Raw genomic sequence first — 19853 nt, forward strand, 5'->3', positions numbered from 1 at the left:
CCAAACCAAAGGCACACAGCTTTAGCATTTCCAAACCAAAGGCAACACAGCTTTAGCATTTCCAAACCAAAGGCAACACAGCTTTAGCATTTCCAAACTATATTTTCAAACCACATTAAGGGCACTGACAGGTCAGTAAAACCACTCACAGTTTAGTAGACATGTGTTCAGTGTTATTCACAGCTCAGACTTAGAGACGTGACCCTCTTGCTCCCCCATCTTGCAGAGACTGACTGAGGCACTCAACACTTCCGGGTTTTATAGTCCTTCCGGAAGGAGCGTGGCCTTCAGGAGAGAGAATCTCAACATTTTTTAAACACCAATAACTCTTTTATTTTTAATCAATGGGAATAATCCTCTTGTCCTGCGCAGGGAGGAGGACTCTGAGTAAGATGGCCAAAAATCACAGCCGTAAGTGGCAGCGTTTTTTCTAAAATCAGTATATAGAATAACAGGAAGTGGTCAAGATCAGACTTTTAGTAATATGGATAGATGTGAGGGGAGATTTTGTACAGAGAGTGGTGGGTGCTGAAACGTGCTGCACGATGAAATGCATGCAATGGAGGGATTTGGATCATGTGCAGGCAAAGGAAATTAGTTTAACTTGGCATTGTGTTTGGCATGGAACCTCCAAAAGAACAAGGGTTTCAGGTACATGGGAAGACCACCTCTTGCTGGTTCCTCCTTTCCAGTTGTGCCAAAATGTTGCCGAGCCAAAAGTTTAACCATTTCTCTTTCTACAGATGCCGCCTGACTTGCAGGGTTTTCCAGCATTTTCTTCCTTTGTTTCAGATTTTCAGCCTTTGCAGTTTTTTTGATTTTCAAAGGTCCATCCATCCTAACGGAAACACATTCCCATTCCTTCATCATGTGGCTCAAATCAGGATTGATCGTGTATACACATAGAATAGAAGAATAGTTTCTTTATTGTCATTGTAACATGGACCATGTACAACAAAATTTAAAATGTCAGAAGTCATTCCATTCCATTGCATTGAGAATATTGAGAAGTCATTCCAAACCTTTATTTACATTTAACAATATTTGAGGGAAATGATCTTCTACATGCTTTTCCCTTGGACCATTGCAACTTTGACAAAGGTTTAGCAAAAATTGAGATTACATCAAAGTAACGGCAATGCAAACTCTCTCTTGTTTTTAGGCAATTTACTGAATTAATTGCAATAAACATCTGTTGATTTTTATTAAACCACTTTCTTCGCCCGATATGACCCAATATGATTACTATTGCAAATGTTGCTATAGCATATAGGATTATAGACTGAGAACTTTGATAGTCATCTCTTGGACCTGTACTGTTTATCAACTTACTAGTTTATTTAGGGTTCTACAAATCTGTTTTCTTTACAATTTCTATAATTTTTATAAATAAATCTTACGTTTTGCAACAACTTTAGTCAGTCCGAGCATTGAGTATAGAAGTTGGGAGGTCATGTTGCAGTTGTATAAGACGTTGGTGAAGCTGCATTTAGAGTATTGTGTTCGGTTTTGGGCACCATGTTATAGGAAAGATGTTGTCAAGCTGGAAAGGGAGCAGACAACATTATAGACAATAGGTCAGGACTGATCATCCACAATCAGTACCCCGTTCCTGCCTTCGCCCCATATCCCCTGACTCTGCTATCTTTAAGAGCCATATCTAGCTCTCTCTTGAAAGTATCCAGAGAGCCGGCCTCCACCGCCCTCTGAGGCGGAGAATTTATGAGGATGAACAGGCTGTGACTCTATTCCTTGGAGCGTTGGAGGTTGAGGGGTGATCTTATAGAGGTGTACAAAACCATGATAGGAATAAATTTGGTAAATGCACAGAGCCTCTTGCCCAGAGTAGGGGAATCGAGAACCAGAGGGCATAGATTTAAGGTGAGGGGTGAAAGTTTTAATAGGAACCTGAGGGGTAACCTTTTCACACAAAGGGTGGTAGGTGTATGGAACGAGCTGCCAGAGGAGGTAGTTGAGCCAACATTTAAGAAACATTTAGACAGGTACATTGATAGGACACATTTAGAGGGATATGGGCCAAATGCAGGCAGGTGGGACTAGTGGAGATGGGGCATGTTGGCCGGTGTGGGCAAGTTGGGCTGAAGCGTTTGTTTCCATGCTGTAAGAGTTTATGGCTCTCTAACTTCATTAACAGCTCACTGCAAAAGATTTGTTGCTTTACCTTTTTACACTGCCGATGTTCTCATTTTCTTCATTGGGATTGTCAGATATTTCAAGGTTGGGTTCTATATTCATGCTCTTGGCACCTAATTGCAATATTGTTTAAATTATTATTTGCTTTTCTAATCTTTGATATGTTTTCCTCCCTGCACCCCATCCTTCTATGCAGCTAATCAGGACTCAGATGAATCAACCATTTGCCTCCCATTCTGACATGCTGTTGCCACAGGAGAAGAATATCAGTCAGGACTTTGCACCCTTGCAGGCTGAAATGGACACTTCCTACAGCATTCTGAGAGAGAGGTCAGGGAACAGCAGACCACAATCACATTCCTCAACATACTCTCTTCATGTCAGTTCAACCACTGGATCCACAAGACCAGTACAGAATGGCTTTTACAGCACACTTAGATAACAATTCTAAAGTCTATTTGAATGCATGCATGAACTAAGTAAACAACTCTGAATGGCAATCGGAAGCAATCCTGCATTTATGTGTTAAAATAAGCCTGTGTTATTATTCATTTTAATTTTTAATTGAATAGCTGTATTTTTAAATCCAAAAAGAAGTAATTTTGCATAGGTTTAAAATCAATAAGCCATTTTAGTCTCTATCTATCAAAGTTTTTATACATGTCTGTTTTAAAGTGGGATACAGCACTTTAATAGGATCGCTAAAGCTATTTGAAGTGTATACCAATGATTCCTGTCATTTCATGGCAGCGCTGCCATGGTTCACTGAGCCCCCTCTTTGCTCTTGTCAACCAAACTGAAGACAAGCATTTAGTTGCTAACTTTAAGCAGGTTGTGCAGACCAAGAGGATGTGACTGGTTCTTCTCGACACAGTAATGTCATTCCTGGTCAGTGTGAGAAGGTCAGATTGCCTCGCTCCTGAGCTACATGATGATAGCATTGCTCAGCTGAATGTACTGAGTGAACAGTTGGATCTGGTCCCTGCAGGCCCCCAACCTCAACCTTTTACAGGTCTGACGAGGAAAGGTGAAACAAATGTGTCTGGAGAACTGGAGGTGACGTGTGTATATGGTACACAGTCAGTGTCTGAATCAGTATCATTATTGCCACTTATCCACGCTTTCAAAGACTTCCTGAAGTAATTCCTTTAGCCTTAATGGAAAAAGTGAAACAGGCTTATTATTAAGCTGGACTGCTGCAGCTAAGAAATCAGACTGTCCACAAGACCTGCTGCAGATGCTGTGCAGCACACCCAGACCACTGACATTCTGTTACCAAATGTGAGGTTTCACAGCAGAGCACAACCTGGTTTTGTTACAGCATGCGCATATAGATTACTGTTCCTTTTACTCAAGCAATGGAGGATTCCTCCTATTCCCTCTCGCCTGAAGGTAATGTACTGGAACGCCAAAGTTATACATGGGAGCAAACAAAAAGGTGCATGGGTAGATCAAGTAAGGAGAATGTAATATTTTTGCAATCTCTAGGTTGATTAACCTTCTTTCCATCAAACTGTACCACATGTAACAAAAGGTCCGGTGTTAGAATAGGAGCACTTGCCCTGCATTTTCTGCTTTGTAGCACACAGAAGAAAAAAGCACACATCAGGCCAAGATGTCAGTGTGTTGACAGCAAGCCCCTGTGACATTTCAGCTCGAAAGAGCAAATGTCTTGCAACCAACTGGTCAAATATCAAATAATAGGTCAGGCAGGAAAAAACTGAGTGGTAACCACGAGGTGATTTCTGGTAACATCTTTGACAAGCTTCTGGGTGCAGAGTAAGTAGATGTAGATGTGGAGTAAGATAATGTTTTTGCACAAACAGTACAGTGATAGATAACAAAAAAATTAATTAGTTTTGCATTCAGAAAGACTAATTCTGTTTTAGTCTCCTTAATACCTAGTATGTTACAATATTCAATAAATTCATTAAAATTATTAAAATAATGTGGAACATGCAAATTACTTATGCCTGCAAACAAATATCATTTAACTATCAAAGCAGCAACAACTGTACAGTAACATTGATAAATTAATAATTATCATTTTAAATGCAAGATAAATTTATATTCTTCCTTTATACTTCATTGTACATATGGTGGCAACAGGTATAATTAGCAACAACAAGGTCTGAATATAGTTTAATTCACGGACATATTCAAAATCAACTATTTTTCAATGAGATCGCAGTAAATATAAACTACATTTGTGCAAGCATCTACAGTCATTTAAGATATTTTGATGACAGTCTATTCAGCTCAAGCTAAGGAAACATTTTCTGTACAAACAAAGAGAGTAAATTTGAATCAAAATCTGGCCATCTGAGATGCTACATATCTGTGGTGAGCAGCAATTTGTGGGAACGAATTGTAGGATTCCAAGAATCATGAAGTGGGAGAAATGAGTGTTGTTTCCAGCACCATCTCTGGCACCCCATGATTTGCTGGAGATAATATTTTCCTTGTTGAATGGCCTTATCCAAATTCCCTGGACTGATTAAGGTGCCAGACAGTAGTGCAACCAATATATTACCTACAGTTCAGAAAATGCCTTCCTTATGTTGTTGGAGCTCCAGAATAAATTGCAGCTATCCTCTGGGAAGTGCTGTGACACCCAGAAGGTTTGGGGTTGGGAGTTCATTTTTAAATGGCCGTTTTGAAAGCGTATATTTTAAACTTGAAATTCATCTTTTCATTCTCTTATGATCAGGCAAGTTTTAGGCCATGTGCACTAGAGGTTTTATTATGAGCTTTACAATTGTGGTACCCCATCAGGTGTATGACACTTTTCCCAAATAAACATCTACTTAAGGATGATTCAGGCACACAAACCGATGCACAGGTTTAGTACAATTCATTAGTCCAATAGCCAACAGTTCTAAGTCTTCTTATATCATTCTAATGGAGCATTAGAGGAAAAGCAAAATTCTTGTAGAGATCTCAGGATATGTGTGTATATCCAGATTCAAAGCTTAAGTGACTAGCGAAAGCAAGGTTGAAATGTTATCTTATCTAGCGAATTAACAAACATTGTACAATTTCAGAATTTCTTTAAAACTGCTTCGATTCAATATCAATTTTGGAAGGGTTGCAATGAAATGTCGTACACAGAATTTCCCCAGCTCTAATCTAAATCGGTGATTATAAATAGATTATTAAATAATTTTGGAAGTGAAATTTTACTAGATTTATAATTATTGCATTATAAAATCAAAAATAATGACATTTTTATGTATTGTTAATGTTTGGGACTTGAATAAAGAGTTACTGTTCATGCCTTATTTGTTTTTTTTTATCTGTGTATTCTTTGTCATTATGTTTGAATTTGTGTTTGTATATATTTTATGGTTGTTGTGCATTTCTTGTAATTTTGATTCATTGATTTTAAACTATGATGTACTTGACTATGTTTGTAGACATTTTATTAAACGTCACGCTGGCATTTTAAACTTTGGTGCTGATGATGGTATAACAGGCAGGTCCCTACACTTGCAATCTCAAGGTACTGGAGAGGTACCACAAACACCTTTGTAAAATCCTCCAACGCCAATGGCAGGATAACAAAGGTCTCTCCCATTTTAACACCGTCAGTATTGGTGCCCTGATTGCACCTAGCTAGTTGTAATGGGCTGACCACTTCATTTACATGTCCAACACCAGACACTGGAACAGGCACTTTGTCGTGATAACAGATCACCTGGTAGACAGAAGAAATTGTTTGAGTGTGCACTCCGAGTCTCCCTAAAAAAGTGTAAGATCCCCACTGAATCTGTGAATTTGTGGCCCGTGACCACTAGAAGTGGACAAGGGTTAGTCAGTGGGGGTATTTAGAATTTCAAATCTATTATCAGGAGCAGAGGGTTGTGTTGGATGGAAGATACTATGGCTGGAGGTCTGTGAACCAGCAGAGTTCTGCAGAGATATGTGCTGGGAACTCTACAGATTGTGATATACTTGGACATAAATATAGATGGGTTGGTAGGTAGGTTTGCTGATGACAGCACCATTAGAGGAGTTGTAGGCAGTGAGAAATGCTGTCAGGATATACACCAAGATACAGATCAGCTGCAGAAATGGGCAGGAAGTTTAACCCGAGCCAGTGTGAGGTGTGATACTTTCAGAGGTTGAATGTAAGGAGAAAGTATACCGTTAATGGCAAGGCCCTTAACAGCATTAGTGTGCAGAGGGATCTTGATTTCAAGTTCATAGCTCACTGAAGGTAGCAGTGCAAGGAGATAGGGTGGTTAAGAAGGCATGTGGCATGCTTGCCTTCATTGCTAGGGGTATTGAGTATAAGAGTCAGGAAGTCTTGATGCAGGTAAACAAAAACTGTAAGCTCTATAGGACTTTGGTTAGGCTGCATTTGGAGTATTCCCTGCAGTTCTGGATGCTGCATTACGGGAAAGATGTGGAGGCTTTGGATAGAGTGCAGAGGAGGTTAACCGGAATGCTGCCTGAATGAGGGGATTTCAGCTATAGGGAGAGACTTTAGAGATTAGACGTACAGCGTGGAAACAGGCCCTTCGGCCCACTGAGTCCCCTCGGACCATTGATCGCCCCATAAAAATAGCACTATCCTACACACTAGGGATAATTTACAGAAGCCAATTAACCTACAAACCTGTACAGTTTTGGAATGTGGGAGGAAACCGGAGCACCTGGAGAAAACCCACGCGGTCACAGATAGAATGTAAAAACAGTACACACAGCACCCTTAGACAGGATCGAACCCAAGTCTCTGGCACTGTAAGGCAGCAACTCCACTGCTCTGCCACTGTGCCACCCCTTCAACCGTGAGAAGACCAATGCAATATCCATTGCACCAAGGAGCCACCTAACGTTGGCTGGACAGGTTGGGTAGATTGATTTCTCTGGAATGTTGGAGATTGACGGTTGACTATAGAAGTATATAAAGGTCTGAGAGGCACAGATAGGGTAAACAATTTGAAACTTTTCCTCAGCATGGTAATATCCAACACTAGAGGGCATAGCTAAGATCAGAGGGGGGAAGGTTTAAAGGTGATGTGCAGAGCAAGTTTTTGACATAGTAGTAGGGGCCTGGAACACATTGCCAGGGGTGGTGGTGGAGGCAAAAACGATAGTAGTGATTGAATCATGTACAGGCAGATGAGATCAGTTTAGTTTGGCATTGTCGGCACTAACATCATGGGCTGAAGGGCCTGTCCTTTGCTGTAATATTCCATGTAATATTCCTAGTCATAATTATGGCCAGACTGCATATTACTGAGAATTAGTGATATCTAAACTGGTTAAACACTAGGAAACAAATTCCCACCCCAATACAATATTGTATTGTTTTTGAACCATGAAGCATCTTCAATTTTAATCATAATCCAAATCAAACTCTCAAGTCTATTTTCCCATCTTATGAAAAAAAAAAAAAAAAAAAATGAAATGATTCAATTTATTGTCATTGTCAGTGTACAGTACAGAGACAACGAAATGCATTTTTAGCATCTCCCTTGAAAGGGAGACACAGGGCGTCGCGGTGTGCCCGCGCCTGCCGCTGTAACATTCCATTACAGGCAAAGGTGGGTGAAGTGTCTTGCCCAAGGACACAACGACAGTATGCACTCCAAGCGGGATTTGAACCGGCTACCCTCCGGTCGCCAGCCGAACTCTTAGCCCATTGTGCTATCTGTCGTCCTTGTGCGAGTAATTAAATTAATAATTGCTTTACTAAATGATCACAGTTTTCCATTTTTCTGGAGAAAATTATTTACAGTTGTCCTGGATATTGCAACATTGGGAAGAGGCAAAAAGGGCAACAACGTCAAGGTTAAATTACATGGTGCTGAAAAATTGAGGAGACTGGGAAGTTTCTGTCAAGCATTAAAAATACAATTAGCAACCTGTTTCAATGCTGCAGATGTAGGGGACTAAGAAATGGTGGGTTAGCCGTCCAATATGTGAGAATATAACCATTACCTATTCCTTCTCTCTGGTACCTATATGGCAGAGTCACCAGAGGACCCAGATGGGTGCCTTCAGCCAATATGCTTCAGATCATTCGGATATGCATATGTATTTCTGGATAAATAAGGATTACGAGTTTATTGTGAAACATTCAGATGTAAAACAGAAACTAACGTTTAATCTACTGTCGTGTTCTATAACCAGCAGGGAAGTACAATTTGAAAAAGTTTACCTTTCCAACATTGGCTGTTAATTTTGATTCAAGATATAACCGGCATCTATCCATTCCAAGTAAGACACTTAGTAAAATTGATGTCTTAAATGCAAGATCAGCAAACCTTCAGGAAAATAAAAGCCTGGTGCTGTCATTTGGAAAGTGCTGACAAATTGAAGGGTTTTTCATAAGAATCTCATAATTGGATGAAGATTATTTTGCACATCGTAATATGTGAGATCTAAAATTTGATAGACCAATATGTGCACTCAATATGATCTTTGTATCATGATGTTTTTGAATATATCCAAATTGGCAAATCTCCCACAGTATCATTAGATGTGCTTCAGAGAAACACCTCTATTAATGTTGTGGGGGATTTGCTGTGTTTTTTGCTGTGTAATGAACAATATGTTATTGGTACCATCAATTGCTGTTCATTGAATACATTAAGTTGTGCTCTGAGTAACACTAGAGCATTAGTCATATTAATGATTGGTGTGGAAACTACTATCAAATGCTTAATTAACAACTTTTTAAAGTTAATGAGAAACATTTCTAATCCTGATTCCTTTAATTTTGAATTGCAAACAATTAATTTTTTTCACCATTAGTTTGTGTTTTTAGTCTCATTGAAGGTGCTGGAAAATTGGTGTAAACAGTGACTTTCCATTTATATCTCTCTGTAAAGTGTCAGTGATTTTTTTTTAGTATAAATAATGACAGAAGGAAAATCTTTTATCTCCCCAGAGACTATGTCTTGCTTTGTGTTTTCATTGGATCACTGGTCACCAAGCTTGTGAGTTTGATGAGGTGCCAATATTCTTTCTTTTGGGACACAGCACAACCATCGACTGTCGAGATGGGGAATGTGCTGCATGGATATCCTGTATCCTGATGCATTTTTGGCTGAGTGCAACAAACAATGTCAGACATTCAGATATGTATTACTTTTATTAACTGTGTGTTTAAAGTGCCCAAATCAATTCAATCTGTTTATATGTTGATAAACTAAGTATACAAACCACTTCATCTAGTAGCTATATAATCCCCTAGTTGTATGAATGATCTAATATTTTACTCCTTCCTCCTCATGCAATAACATTTTTGCAACAATCCCTTGCAATCTTTGTAATCGGGACTCATCTCTGACACGGTGATTTGTTTGAAGATTTATTAGTTTAATTTGTAATTGGTATTTTAACCTTAAACAACTGCAGACTCGAATTAACTACAATTAGTCCGAATCAAGTCTATGAAATTTAAATGCTAGCAACTATTAGATTATCATTAACAATGGGAATAAAACTGCTTGAACCAGCTGGTTTTGACCTTTGGATTTCTTTTAGCATGACCCTGAAAATGGTGCTAAATGGGATAGATTGTGAATAGATTTGGCAGGTCAGAACTGGTCATCCATAAAGCACTGAAGTAATCAGTGACTGCATGCCACCACAATTTGTAACCTTGTTGCCCTGAATACATCCCACTTAGTTATTACTATCAAGCTAGGAGGAAAACTTAGTTCAATGAGGGCAAAATAAGAGTAGCATCAAGGGGAAAACAGCCTAGTGAAATCGCAAGAGAGTACACAGGACTAAACACTGGAAACAGCATGACGGTAGTCATGGCCCTCCAATCCCACAATCAACAGATCGGAACAATCCAGTTGTGAATATGCTGTGCGGCATAGGCCTTCCCAGGGTGCCGTGGCCACGGAACGGGGAACCCACCGGAGGACCCAACCCAAAGGCTCAGCTGCCGGCAGAGCAGGGGATCCCACTCCCCGCTAAAGGCTCGGCCGACTGTGAAACCGGGGACCCACCCCAAGGACTCGAAGGCTCGGACAACTGCGGAACGGGGAGGGAGCCACTGGAGACGTCGGATGCAAGGAGCAGGGGTGATGCCTCCAGTGCTTTCAAGGTCAGCTGCAGGAGGGCGCCCCATGGAATCAAGTTGGACAGGCGAGGAGAGGGACGTCAGCTCATGGGTTAATCCAGTCAAAGGCATCGGAGGAAGGCTCTCCAGGATTGGGAACTGCTCCAGTAGACTGAGCGCACGGGGGTGGATTGGAGTTTGGAAATGGTGCCAAAACATGGCTTGTGCAAATATGCAAAAAGGAATTTAACTGTGTAATTGCGTATGTGATAAATAAAGAACCATTGAAGAATAACAAACCACTGGTTAAAATAGTCAATATGAGAAGATAATTCCTTGAAGACCTCAAACTTATTCGTTCTGAAGCCTAGTTTGTAAATGCAAAAAGACAAGGCAGTAGAATTTGGAACTAATTTTATCCGGCAACCACCTGCAACCTCCGGAAACCGCACGGAAACCTTGGGTGGGGCGCAAAGTTTCCAGAGGTTCCCGTTCAGGTTTCCTAAGTGGGACAGGGGCATTAGTGTGCAGCTTACTACGACTACAATCCCAAAGAGCAAATAAGGATAGGAAATAAATGCTGGCCTTGAAGTGACTTCACATCCCAGGAATGAATTATGTGGGTTATGTGATGGCTAGAAGAATGATAAAATTACATGGTGATTGGAATCCTATGACTTGAAATGTTGGCAATTTGTCTATACAAGAGATCCATGTGTTGCCTGTAAACATCCCGACATAGTAATCTGAAGAACCTTAGTTATGTTATGAGTCTTGTAAAAACACTACAATGTTCACAAGATGAAAATAGCTTTTATCAGATCTTGGAGATTCTGTTAACAAAAAGTCAATTCAGTTAATGTGCTTCCTCCTTCATGCGACGTCAATGATTTCAATGCTTTCATGCTTGAAACTTGCACCCATCAGCAGATCGATATAAATTTTTATCCTACTTCCTTTCTGTCACTGAGATAGCTTTAAGGTCATGCTTAGTGCGTAATTCCATGGGATGGTGCCACTAATTTGGTCACATAAATCACTAAACCACCACTATCAGCCTTCATTTATCTCAACATCAGCTATTTCTCAGGGTTCCAATTTTTATCAATGTACCAAATTACCCATTCTGGCATGCTGCTTGCTGTCTTGTATTTCATTCACAACGTACACACAAGTCTCATTGAAACAGTCATGGAAATGTAATTTAGAGAGAGGGAAAAAGTCTTAGTTCCATTTCCGCCACCTCCAACGTGACCCCACCACTCGCCACATCTTCCCATCTCCCCCTATGTCTGCCTTCCGCAAAGACCGCTCCCTCCGCAACTCCCTTGTCAATTCTTCCCTTCCCTCCCGTACCACCCCCTCCCGGGGCACTTTCCATTGCAACCGCAAGAAATGCAACTCCTGTCCCTTCACTTCCCCCCTCGACTCCATTCAAGGACCTAAGCAGTCGTTCCACGTGCGACAAAGGTTCACCTGTATCTCCTCCAACCTCATCTACTCCATCCGCTGCTCTAGATGTCAGCTGATTTACATCCGGGAGACTAAGCGGAGGTTGGGCGATCGTTTCGCCGAACACCTCCGCTCAGTCCGCAATAACCTACCTGACCTCCTGGTGGCTCAGCACTTCAACTCCCCCTCCCATTCCCAATCCGATCTCTCTGTCCTGGGTCTCCTCCATTGCCAGAGTGAGCAACACCGGAAATTGGAGTAACAGCACCTCATATTCCGCCTGGGTTGCTTGCGTCCGGATGGCATGAACGTTGAATTCTCCCAGTTTTGCTAGCCCTTTTCCTCCCCTTCCTTAACCCTCGAGCTGTCTCCTCCCACCCCCGCCCTTGGGCTCCTCCACCTCCCTTTTTCCTTCCTTCTCCCCCCACCCACCATCAGTCTGAAGAAGGGTTTCGGCCCGAAACGTTACCTATTTCCTTCGCTCCATAGATGCTGCAGCCCCCGCTGAGTTTCTCCAGCATTTTTGTGTACCTTAGTTTCATGAAATGTGTTTGCATTTTAGCAAACTTCAGTTAAATTATTAAGAGCCTAGATTGATTTTAACAGAAGCATATTAATAAGGATTACCTTTTCGTATTGTTTTAAACTGAAAGAGTTTATTTTGTCATTGAGCAAAGTCAAAAATAATTATAGAAACCTCATGTTTTAATGTTATGAGAATGGTTTAGTAGCTTAAACTGTGGCTTTGAGGGAAAAAAACATAAATTATAACAATTCAAAATCTTGAGCAATTGATTACAAAAATATCAACCAATATCAGATATTTCCAAATCTATGTTACATGGCTCAAAATCGGAAATGCCCCAATGCTAAAGAAATCCAATTTGAAAATAGGCATCAAATCCCAAAGATCATATCAACTAAATGGAAGAGAAAAAAAGTATTTTAATGGTGAAATAGAGAAAATATAAAGTGGCATTTAGTCTTGGATCAGTAAAGACTCACTTCGCAACATGTGAATGGTTCTTTGATAGAACATATATAATAGTACTGGTGACATGTGGAAAATTATCCAGGTATCTTACATTAGTCTGGTTTTAAAATTGAATTACATGTTATTTTGTGTTACTGCTGACCTGCCCTGTCATGTTTCATCCATTTTATCAAGCTATTCAGTATCAGCTGCAACAGCCTGTCAGCAAAGCACAGGGAGTCATCACAGACAGATTGTATTCTGGTGTAAAGTAACATTATCATAGCATCTGCAGCCAAGACAATGCATAGCACTGAAAAGACAATTCGGTCCATCTGGTTTATGTTCGTTTAGTACATTGTTTCAAATTTCTTCCCATCCTGCCAGATCCCAAATGTATTAACGCATCCTTTAATTCTCCTGTACCTCATGATCTGAACTGGTTCAATATTTGAACTTGCATTTCCCCAGGAATAGCAATGGGCTATTCAACTCTCAATATTTGCTGTGCTTCTCAATTAAAAGATCCTCTCCTCAACTAAATTCACCTGCTTTGCTCCACGTCCATTGATAACCTTATCTATCCCATTTTTGCAAATTCACTTCAGAAAAGTTGGGGGAGAGGTATCACTTTATTAACATATTTATTTGTACCTAGGATATGCACTTGCTGTCCAATTCCAATTGTCCTCAGTTAACAATTAACCTCATTGGTACTCAAATTGGAGTTTTGGTAGCAGATTTCCTTCTTGAAAGCACATCAGTGATTCAAATGGGTTTTGATAACAATCTAGTAAATGAATGACTAGTTTTATAGAGGTTATCTCTTCCTTGATTTCCTTAATCAGTTGAATTTAAATTTTGCCATGATAAAACATAGATTAGGTGCTCTTCGGCCCTTCGAGCCTTTCAATATATCATGGCTGATCATCCAACTCAGTATCCCGTACCTGATACCCACTTAACATTAACTCCCTCTTAAATATAGCTGCTGGCCTCAACTACCCTCTGTGGCAGCATGATGGAATTCAAACTCATTTAACTCTGAATCAATGATCCAGACCTCTGATGTCTGGTCCAAGACTCTGACTAGAGAGTGCAGGAACCAGGCCCCAATGTGTTAAAGGGAGCATGAGATTCAGCACAAGGAGAACCAAGTGGCAAATTATTGAGACTTCCAGTTTGATAATGGATTATAGACACAAAATGCTGGAGCAACTCCGTGAGACAGGCAGCATCTCTGGAGAGAAGGAATGGGTGACGTTTCGGGTCGAGACCCTTCTTCAGACTGATGTCAGGGGAGTGGGCGAGACAAAGATAGAATGTAGTCGGAGACAGTAGGACTGCGGGGAGAACTGGGAAGGGGGAGGGGATAGAGAGTGGATTATTATGGCTTTACGGTGTTGGAAGGAACTGCCGATGGTGGTTTACACCGAAGATAGACACAAAACGCTAGCGTTTCAGGTCGAGTCTGAAGAAGGGTCTTTACCCAAAACGTTATCCTTCTGTTCAGAGATGCTGCCTGACCGGCTGAGTTACACCCGCATTTTGTGTCTTAAGGTTTTACTGTATGCTATAAATGCGGAACTCAACCAGCAGACTAATTTGTGATGTACATGTTGGCTGGCCCATATACTGAATTTCTGCAGTACTTTTTACGCTGTTAAATTCAGTTTGCAGAAATAACTATTATTTGACCTAATACAAATGCAGAAATTTCTTAAACATTATTAACCACAAAACAGCTAAATCAGACCTACAATCTCTGTTGTCCTTCCCATCCTTTCGTACAAGTGTTTGCAATAATATTTACCTATCATGATCCTGAATCATTTCATCCACCTTTCTTTTCACATTTCTTCCAGTTGCTGTTCAGGCTACTATATTCACCACAACAAGTTCTGCTTGTTATTTAATGACAAGATGAACCCTTCTTACAATGTGATCATTATTAATGACAGCTAATCAAACAATATCATATTTCTACATTTGGCAAATTGAAAGGGATTTTAGAAAAATCACATTTAAAATTTAACTTTTCTGTGTCTTCTGCTGGTTTATATTGATTCCAATTCACTTATGTTACTTTCTCCAGCTTTTCTCTTTGTGTTTCAAAAGATTTTTTGTTGGGCTAAAGAGATAGCCTATTGACCCATCATTGGTTGAGGTTCCAAGTTCTTCACTGCCCTAAATGTACTGATCACTCCCATTCCAAGCAAAGTGTAAAGACCTGAAACCACAAACATGCCTAACCACAGGGGTGAGCTCATGTGTTTTACAATGGGCCACTTCAGGTTTAGTGAGGTGCAATGAGCCAGAATTAATTAGCAATCTCACAGCAAGGGAACATCTTGCAAATGGTGATTATATTTGACGCGGGATGTGAATGGGAGAAAGCAGCTTTAAATTTCGGGGACTTCATTGGGCACAGCTGCAGGCAAACTGGGCAATGTTGAAACATTTATTTTGTGTAAGAGTGTAACAAATATAAAATTAAGTTTTCAAAACAGATTTAAACTTTGACATAGGAATAATAACGAGTATCAGAGCTGACCATTTGGCTTCAGAAGTAATTTAGTAGTTTACATGCGAGATGAAACCTTTCGCCCATATCGAGGGCTCTTTCAATTCGAGGGATAGGTTTTTTTTAATATCTTGCTAGTACCATTATTATTTACCTGCAGGACGCAATTCCTTATTTTATATGATTTTATGTGGTTTAGTTTTGCAGTGAACAAAATCCTAATAATGCTCAATGTGTTTTAGATTTTCCTTGACAAAGACACTTTTAAAACACATTGCTAAGATATCAACCTGTGTACTAACTATTCTGTTCTTTTCCACAGTAATAATATTTCTACGATTGCAACTCTGATAAATATTTAATTCTAATATTAGGAGGTTGTTTTGAATCTGCACTCTATTTATCGCTGTCTCGGTCTGTAAGTGAGCCCATGCTCAATGAACTTACTGCCTGGTTAATTTTAAGCAACTGATTTGCCCCATCAACTGACATTTTGATCGCTGAAGAACGCTTCAGGAGAATTAATGTAAATGGAAGCTTTTTTCCCCCTACTTGAAGTGCATCCTTCGGAATAAATAGTGTCCAAGTGACAGTGACATAGATGAAATGTTTCAGATTTGATCAGTTTCGCTGAAATTGTTGTAAATAGTGTGTTCATAGACATTAATACACAGAGGGACAGAATGGCTGCATAAGCTCACATCTTGTCTCTCCAAGTGCATTTTAGCTAAAAACCTGTCGGAAAACTCATCAGAACTCTTGTTTCTTATTTCCTGCTTGATCACACAGATCCTGCCCACCACGGCATCAACACTATGTATTCAGAGATAAGTCAGGATGGCTTATAATCCTCTTCTCACCTCCTGTATGACTTTCCTAGTTGTCAGATGCAATACAGGAATCATTACTGCATCCTGTCCCAGCCTCAATACACAAGGTTCCATTACAGATACTGCAAACACACAATTGGCTCAAGCTAAGAGTTGCCAATCTGTAATGAACTTTCTGAGGAATAAAAGCTAGAGTAACAAGTCATTCTGGTGTTTGTTTAACCCTTAATAAAGTATCAACGTACTTTACTGCTTATAAAATAGTCCCAGAGCATCCTTGTGATTAAATATCTGAGGATCGGAGTAGAGACCACACCAGAATTATTTCACAAAGCTCATTTCTAAGGGGCGATAAATATTTCCCTCTTGATCTCTAAAGGAGCATGCTTTCATATAGAACTCACCAAATATCATTTTTACACAAGTGCACCGAATGAGAGGGTTGATTCAACAAATCACAACTGCAGAAAATTGTATTTAGTTTGATAAATTATATTGCAATTTACATCCCTCCTCAAAAGTCCAGTGCCTGCTGCTTACCTATGCCACTGAACAACATGGTGAGTATAAATGTAAGTGTGAATTTAATTAAGGATAGACAATGAATTAAAAATAATCACCTTACAAATACAGGTTTTGCAAATCTGTTTTTACAGGGATATGCTTTTATCTAATTCCTACCGAATGTTATTACTTGGTGTTTTTTAAAATGTACTTATCCTTGGAATCCAAGGTACAGATGCTTCAGGAGAGATAGAGGTGGAGGTAAAAGAGGAAAGGGTATCGCATTATTGATTAAGGTGGATCTCACGACACTGGTCAGAGATGGTTCATTCAGTGAGACTATATGGATGGAGCTGAGAATTAAGAAAGGGATGATCACCGTGTTGGGAATGTATGAGAGGCCTCCAAATAGTCAACGGGAAGTAAAAGAGCAAATATGCCAGGCGATTGCAGGCAGCTGCAGGACTAATAAAATTGGCGTAGTAGGGGATTTTAACTATCCTAATATTGATTGGGAATGTCATAATGCAAAAGGTTTAGGCGGGGCAGAAATTGTGCTACTTTTTGTCTTCAATAATCTTTTCCTCTTCACATATTTATGGAAGATGTTAGTCACTTTTATGTTCTCTGCAAGCTTCCTCTCATAAACTATATTGCACCTCCTAATCAATCATTTGCTCTTCTTTTGCTGAATCCTGAATTGTTCCCAATCCTCATTTTTGGTACTTTTTCTGGCCTTTTAGCATTGTCCCCCCTTCGATCTAATAATACGCCTACATTTCTTTTGAAAGCCAAGGCTTTTCTGATTTCTTCTCTGCTGGACAGGAATGAATATTTTTTCGCTATTTGTCCATGTACGTTTTAAATACTTACTATTACACAGTGGCTATGAGGCTGCAGATGGTAGAGCTTGGGTTTGATCCTGACCTCAGGTGCTATCTGTGTGGTTTGCACATTCTGCCTGCGACCATGTGTGGATCTCCTTCGGGTATTATGGTTTCCTCCCACATCCCAAAGATGTGCATATTTGTAGGTTAATTGGCTTCGATAAAATGCCCCTAGAATGCAGGGAGTGGATGAGAAAGTGGAACTATATTGAACTAGTGTGCCGAAGGGCCTGTTTCCATGCTGCACCTCTGCATAAACTGTATGAATTAAACTAAACTAAACTAATTACCTGTCCACTCCAAACTCTTTCCGTAATGTTCCTCAATCTATCATACTTCACCTCATACTTTCATGGTATATTTAGATTCAGTATCTTTTTCTTTGAATCAACTTTCACTCTCCATCTTAATGAAGAATTCTATCATTCTGTGGCTGCTTTTCCCCAAGGCACCCTGCAGTTGAGTCTCCCACAACAATCTGACAGCCCCATGGCCTGTTTTATTGATACCAGATTTTTCTTGCTTCCAATTTGTGTAACTGAATTTAAAGTATTAAACTGTTAAATAGACTTTCCATTCACTATTGGTCAAGAATCTATTGGACTCGCATTGTTTCTATCGAAATGTACATGGGGTATTCTTTTTCCTAACTTTGTACAGCCTTTCTCAGCTGTATCCAGCATACAATGCACCATTGATCAGGCCCATAAACACTATCACTTTAAAAACATAACTACACATTGCATTTCAAATCATGTGCAAGAAAGAACTGGAGATGCTGGTTTAAATCGAAGGTAGACACAAAATGCTGGAGTAACTCAGTGGGTCAGGCAGCATCTCTGGAGAGAAGGAATGGGTGACGTTTCGGGTCGAGACCCTTCTTCAGACTGATGTCAGGGGAGTGGGCGAGACAAAGATAGAATGTAGTCGGAGACAGTAGGACTGCGGGGAGAATTGGGAAGGGGGAGGGGATAGAGAGGGAAAGCAACATTTGAAGTTAGAGAGGTCAATGTTCATGTTTAGTTGTCAATTTACCAAAGAAAGTGGATCAAAATGTCCCCACTAAATCCACTAGCTAGGACCTTTAAAACAGTCATTAGGAGTCAATTGGTGAAAAATGTTTGTATAAAGTTATTAAAAAGTGTAAATAAATAATTTTAACACACTTTAATACTGAATTGTTTCAGTGCAGTAGCAGGTATTGTCAATGTTAATGGGTGTTACAGTCAGTAATGAAATAAGCTGGTGATTTATTTATACATTGAGAGGCCCAGCAGACAGACTCCATTATGAGCTGCTGGAAGGTATGAGGGAGCATTCCCGGCATTTCAGATCTCACTGATGGCTTTTCCTGTATATGACCCACCAAATAGTGCTTGCAATCTACCAGCTGTTTCTCTTTCCCCTATTCTCTCCTTCAACATTTTAGTCACAAATCATTCTGAGGCATCCCTTAAGTGCATTTGTATTGTTAAGTGCACTGGTTTGATTTGGTGTTAATTCAATTGGAGTGCCCTTAATATCCTGTGGAATGAAGTGAGACAGCAAGCTTTACCTTGAAAAGCAGGTTCCAGGTCAGGCTGAGAGGAATACCTTCCTTTCGGTAATTCTAAAGTTACTTGTAAAATTTTTATGAAGAAGCCTTTTAGCTTTCCCCTATTGTGTTCTTCAACAGTTGAAGTTCTGGGAATTGGGATTTTGGGGACAGCAGTTCAGCTATTCTCCCTTTTCTGAGACAAATAAGCTTTCATTATTCAGTTATGACTGCCACCTGGAATAATGTGCCCTTTGTATAATCCGTCTTTTAGTCTGGAGCTTGTTTTTCTCCTTTTCCAAGTTTTACCTGCATAGTTTCAAATAGTTTGTGAAAAGGAGAACACATTAAACTAAATGGTAGATATAAAATAAATTAAACATCAACCTTTAAAGTAGTCCAATGTCAGCAAATATGTTATTCCTTTATCCAAACCAAGAAGGATTATTTTTCCTTTTGTATGGATGGTGGGAGCGTGAAATGAACTAATGAGCTAAAGAACCGAGTAAACGTGCGGGCGCCCTGGTATGGTTGAAGAACCTCGCCCGCGCCCATTTAACATCAGCTTACCTTGCCCAGCTCTGTGAGGACAGATCTGGTTGGCCCTACCGCTCCATCCATCAGCGGTCCCTCGAGCCCAGGTATGCCTCTCTCCGGTCGATCTTCCCAGTCCCAGGTCTGTCGGCATGCGGGCTCCCAGCCAGGCCATCTGTGCAACGCAACGGCGTGGTCTCCCTGAACCTCCGCCCACTGGCGTGGGAGCCGCTGCTGGAACACAACCCACCTGCAGTCCCTGATCAACGCGAGATCCGTGCTAAACAAAACCTTCATCCTCAATGACTTCTTCACCGCACGTGGATTGCACTTCCTACTGAACACAGAAATCTGGCTTAATCCTGGTGAGCTTGCTCCACTCGTGGAACTCTGTCCTGATACCTGAAACCTTTTCAGCTCGCCCAGGCTCTC

General features: G+C 40.3%; 1 protein-coding gene across 5 annotated transcripts in view; it reads left to right on the plus strand.

Annotated features, from left to right (window-relative positions):
* The window catches only part of LOC129695419 (coiled-coil domain-containing protein 171-like), a 254013-nt gene extending 248410 nt beyond the window's left edge, over positions 1-5603 (plus strand). For 4 of the 5 annotated variants that reach the window (XM_055632349.1, XM_055632347.1, XM_055632346.1 and 1 more), the window contains exon 25: positions 2351-5603. In XM_055632349.1, the coding sequence (XP_055488324.1) occupies positions 2351-2596 (246 nt within the window). In that variant the 3' untranslated portion in view covers positions 2597-5603. The remainder of the gene's footprint in view (positions 1-2350) is intronic. The other variant, XM_055632350.1, reaches the window with a different exon arrangement.
* The last annotated feature ends 14250 nt before the right edge of the window (positions 5604-19853 follow it).

This window comes from Leucoraja erinacea, chromosome 3 (assembly GCF_028641065.1).
Source record: "Leucoraja erinacea ecotype New England chromosome 3, Leri_hhj_1, whole genome shotgun sequence".
NCBI classification, from domain to species: Eukaryota; Metazoa; Chordata; class Chondrichthyes; order Rajiformes; family Rajidae; genus Leucoraja; species Leucoraja erinaceus.